The 3,910-nt window shown below is 45.7% G+C and overlaps 1 gene segment (V, D, J or C); it reads right to left on the bottom strand.

Moving 5' to 3' along the window:
- Nucleotides 1-2,787: 2,787 nt before the first annotated feature.
- On the bottom strand, nucleotides 2,788-3,317 carry LOC126934376 (Ig kappa chain V region 3381-like). The segment is given in 2 exon segments: nucleotides 2,788-3,131; nucleotides 3,257-3,317. Coding segments are annotated over 2 exon segments (399 nt in total).
- Between the last annotated feature and the right edge of the window lie 593 nt (nucleotides 3,318-3,910).

Below are 3,910 nucleotides of genomic sequence, written 5' to 3'. Positions count from 1 at the left end.
GATTAACCAGGTGGGCCACAGAAGCAATGATAAGTGTCCTTATAAGAGAGGGAGAGAGAGATTTAACACAGACAGAAGAGAAAGCAATGTGACTACAGAGACAGAGACTGGAGTGATATGGCCACAGCCAAGGAAAGTTGCAGCCACCAGAGGCTGGAAGAGGCAAAAACAGTCTCCCCCTAGAGCCTCTGGAGGATCCTGGCTGCCAAAACCATGATCTTGGCCCCGATAAACTGCCTTTAAATTTCTGGCCTCTAGAACTATGCATTTCTGTTGTCTTAAGCCACGAAATTTTTGGGAATTTGTTATAGTAGCTCTAAAAAATACACAAAAAGTACTCAAGGAAAGCCCAGACTAAAGGTGCAATGGTCATTTGCAATTTCCTTGTTCAATGTTATAAAGCTACACGTAAGTGGATTGGTGGAGGAGTTTATGGTGGAAAGAAAAGCACATGAAATCCGTAGCCCCCAGTGAGGAAATTTTGTGCAATGGATAATGATGACTTTTAGTTGAAAGTGACATCTGGCTAGTAATATCTTACACAGCCTCTTCATTCTAGGATATTCAGAGGTACATAAAACAGAGCACTGAGTATTCTTCTCTAAAAAAAAATAATAAAGTTACATTTAATGGTACATCATCTGGATAAACCCTCGGACAGCCCTTGATATCTGTAGTGCTCCATTTCACAGATGAGAAGATCGTTCATCAGACGGCATGGGTGGTTTGCCCAAAGTTACATGGTCAGTGAATGCTGGGACTGGGATTTGGATCCACATGTGTCTGACATTAAGTCGGTTCCTTCCATACGGACAAGCCCACAGATGATCCCACTGACTATAAAATGGGAGAAGAGACAAAACCAGAATGCTGTGAAATTCACAGTTCCCTTTTGCCTCTGCCCCATACCATGTGAACCCTAACATTAAACTCAGCCTCTTCTGCAGTTTCTTCTACAAAATGCAACTTTCTTTAAGCTTTTACAAACTCTGAACATCTTTATTTCAGACTTAAGGGAAGGAGCACATCTTGCCTTGCCCTAACTTCTTCCTCCTCTCTTCTATCATTTTCCATCTCTGACCCTGTCCTCTCTGATTGTATCCTGCAAATCTAATTTGTCATATTAGGTAATCCTACCCTCCTCTCGAGTGCAGTGGGATCAACCCCCCAGCTCTCAGATACCCAGAATGTACACAAGTTAATCAAGGGGTTTACCCAGAAAGCTTTCTCCCTAAGAGGAATTTTTGTGCTAGCTCTCCTCATGATAAACTGTTCCCCATCTTTTGTCAAAATTGACACCAAATGCTGACAGAGAGGCAAATGGCATTCTCTCTGTGTGTGTGAGCTTCCTCTAGCTGCTGCAACAAATCACTCCATCCTTACTGGCTTCAAATAGCATCGATTTATTCCCTTACAATTCTGGAAGGGAGAAATCTCACACAGGTCTCACTGGGCTAAAATCAAGCTTTCCTGTGGACATCATGGGGAAGAGCTTGTTTTCTTGCCTTTTCCATCTTTTACATGTTGCTGTCTCTCCCTGGCCATGGCCTTTTCCTCACATCACACAGCCTCTCCCTCTGTAGTCACAGATCTTCCCCACATCTGACCCTCCTGCCTCCCTCTTATAACGACAGTTGTGATTACACGGGGCCCACATTATAGTCCATGATAGTCTTCTCATCTCAAGATTCTTCATCACATTTGCCAATTTCCTTTTGCTATAAAATTTAACATTTATGGGTTACAGAGATTAGGGCATAAATATCTTCTGGGGGGTAGGGGAGGGTACATTACTCCGCCTACTAAACCTTCTTATGATCCCCCAGCTGTCCTCTCCTAAGGAAGAAGGATCCAAAGTCACATGACTGGGAGAAGGAGAGAAAAGGGAGTAGCCAGCAGCTTTATAAAGCAAGAGAGTGGGAGGGATCTGAGTCAGGGCCCTCTGGTCTGGGGGTTTCCTGGGCTGGAGGATTCTTCTGCTACTGCTGCTCAAATGTGGACATCAGAGTGTGGAGTTATTTGTTAGAGGCTCCTCTGATTTTGTGACCTAGAAGAAAAGAATCACTACTCAATCGCAATCTATGAGAGACTGGTAAAGAAAAATCAAATGGTTTCTTAATGTCTGAATGTCTGAATTTCTCTTAATGGTTTAAATTAAATGGTTTCTTAATGTCTGAATTTCTCTACCCATCATAAGAGGAAAAGTGGCAAGAATTTAGAGGAAAGATATCTCCACAAATGAGGATTTGCCTATAGTCTTAGGCTGGGTTTCTAATGACAAGGATTTTCATGCAAGCACCACATTTACAACCTGCCAAAACCCCTGAGAGAGAAGGAGGAAAGTGGGGTAGGGAAAAGGAAATGAACAGTGAAAGGCACATCAGCAAGCAGCTACTCATAAGGACAACTGAAGCTCAAGCCCACATAGTAACATGGGAAAATGCCTCTGGGCTATTTCACCTGAGAGGTGAGGGAGCTGGGGTATGTATACACCTCCCTTGTAATCACTGATTGAGGACTGTCATACAGGATGCTTATTCCAAGCCCTAAAATCTGCCATGTGTGCAGGCAGAGCTGCCTTTCCAGCTTCAGAAAGAGCAGCAAGGGGTAGATATGGCCTTCAGGAGTCAGCAGAAGTACAGTGAAGGGAAAAGGCCAGGGGTAAAGACAAGGACTGCTACATCCACAGAGAAAAGGTGTGTGTGTTAAATCTGGAGGGTCCATGTGTCCTAGATCTCTCTGGGATAGGATCCTGGCTAGTCAATTGCAAGTAGATGCCCTAGAAAATCAGGCCCCATGACAAGGAGGAGTTTTGTGCACAGGGTGCACCACGGTGGTTGGCCACCCATAGTCATGCATGCAGTAATACTCCCCAGAGTCCCCAGGCTGCAGGTCACTGATGCTGAAAACATAGCTGGTGCCACTCCCCTTGCTGCTGTACTGGGCTGGGACACCTGGGGCCAAGGTAGTGACATGAGATATAAGGGGTTCAAGTCTTTGTCCAAGTTTTATCCGGATCCAAGATATTTCACCATGTACATGTGCACTGGCTTGGCAGGAGATGGAGACTGTCTCTCCTGGAGGTGCAGTCAGGGATGCTGGCGTCTGGCTCAGGATGATGTCTCCACTCACTGCCATAGAGTAAAAGAAGACAGTGACATTGATGGTGCACAGTAGGAACATGCACCAGGCAGCAGTTGCCCTCACTTATGAGAGAGTTCATTGACCTGGCCTTTCCCCAACGCCTCCCCCTTACCTGCCCTCCAGAAAGCCAGGCTCCAGAGGAGCTGCACCTGAGCTCCCAAGAACATGCTGGCAGGCGGTGCTCAGAGCCTGGATAGTGCATGAGGCATGAGACTTTATAGAGACTTGGACTGGGAGGAGGCATAAGGCGAGCACATGCAAAAAAGGAGGCACCAAGGCAAGGACCCACTTGGCCTATGTGGTTGTAAGGTTTTAACCTGAGAGTGGGCCCAGTACCCTTGTGATGAAATCAGCAGTATTAAGGAGACAACTTTTCTATCTTTTGACAGTGGCCAAAAAGAAAATGATGCCCCTGCGTGGAGGGAAAGGCAAGAAGAAACACATCTCTTGTGACACTGACCTTCGTAGCCAGCCTAGAATTAGACAAGGCGTTAGTTCAACACTGCAGAGGAGACTGACTCAGGAAGTGGAGGAACTCTTGAAGCTAGAAGGGATGTTAGTACAATGGGAATACACTTCATTAATAATTTTTTTTTTCCTTCAGATCAAGGACTCTGGTGTCTCACTTTCAAGGCTCCTCTCACACATCCTGGGGTGAAGCTCCCTTCATCCAGACTAGTCCATGCATCCTCCACCCAGGACCTGATGACCATTGCTTTTGGGGTTATGTGGAGTCACCATTGAAGGTGAATCCCAGCTTGTATCA

This window comes from Macaca thibetana, chromosome 13 (assembly GCF_024542745.1).
Source record: "Macaca thibetana thibetana isolate TM-01 chromosome 13, ASM2454274v1, whole genome shotgun sequence".
NCBI lineage: Eukaryota > Metazoa > Chordata > Mammalia > Primates > Cercopithecidae > Macaca > Macaca thibetana.
This window is presented reverse-complemented; position numbering and strand designations above follow the sequence as displayed.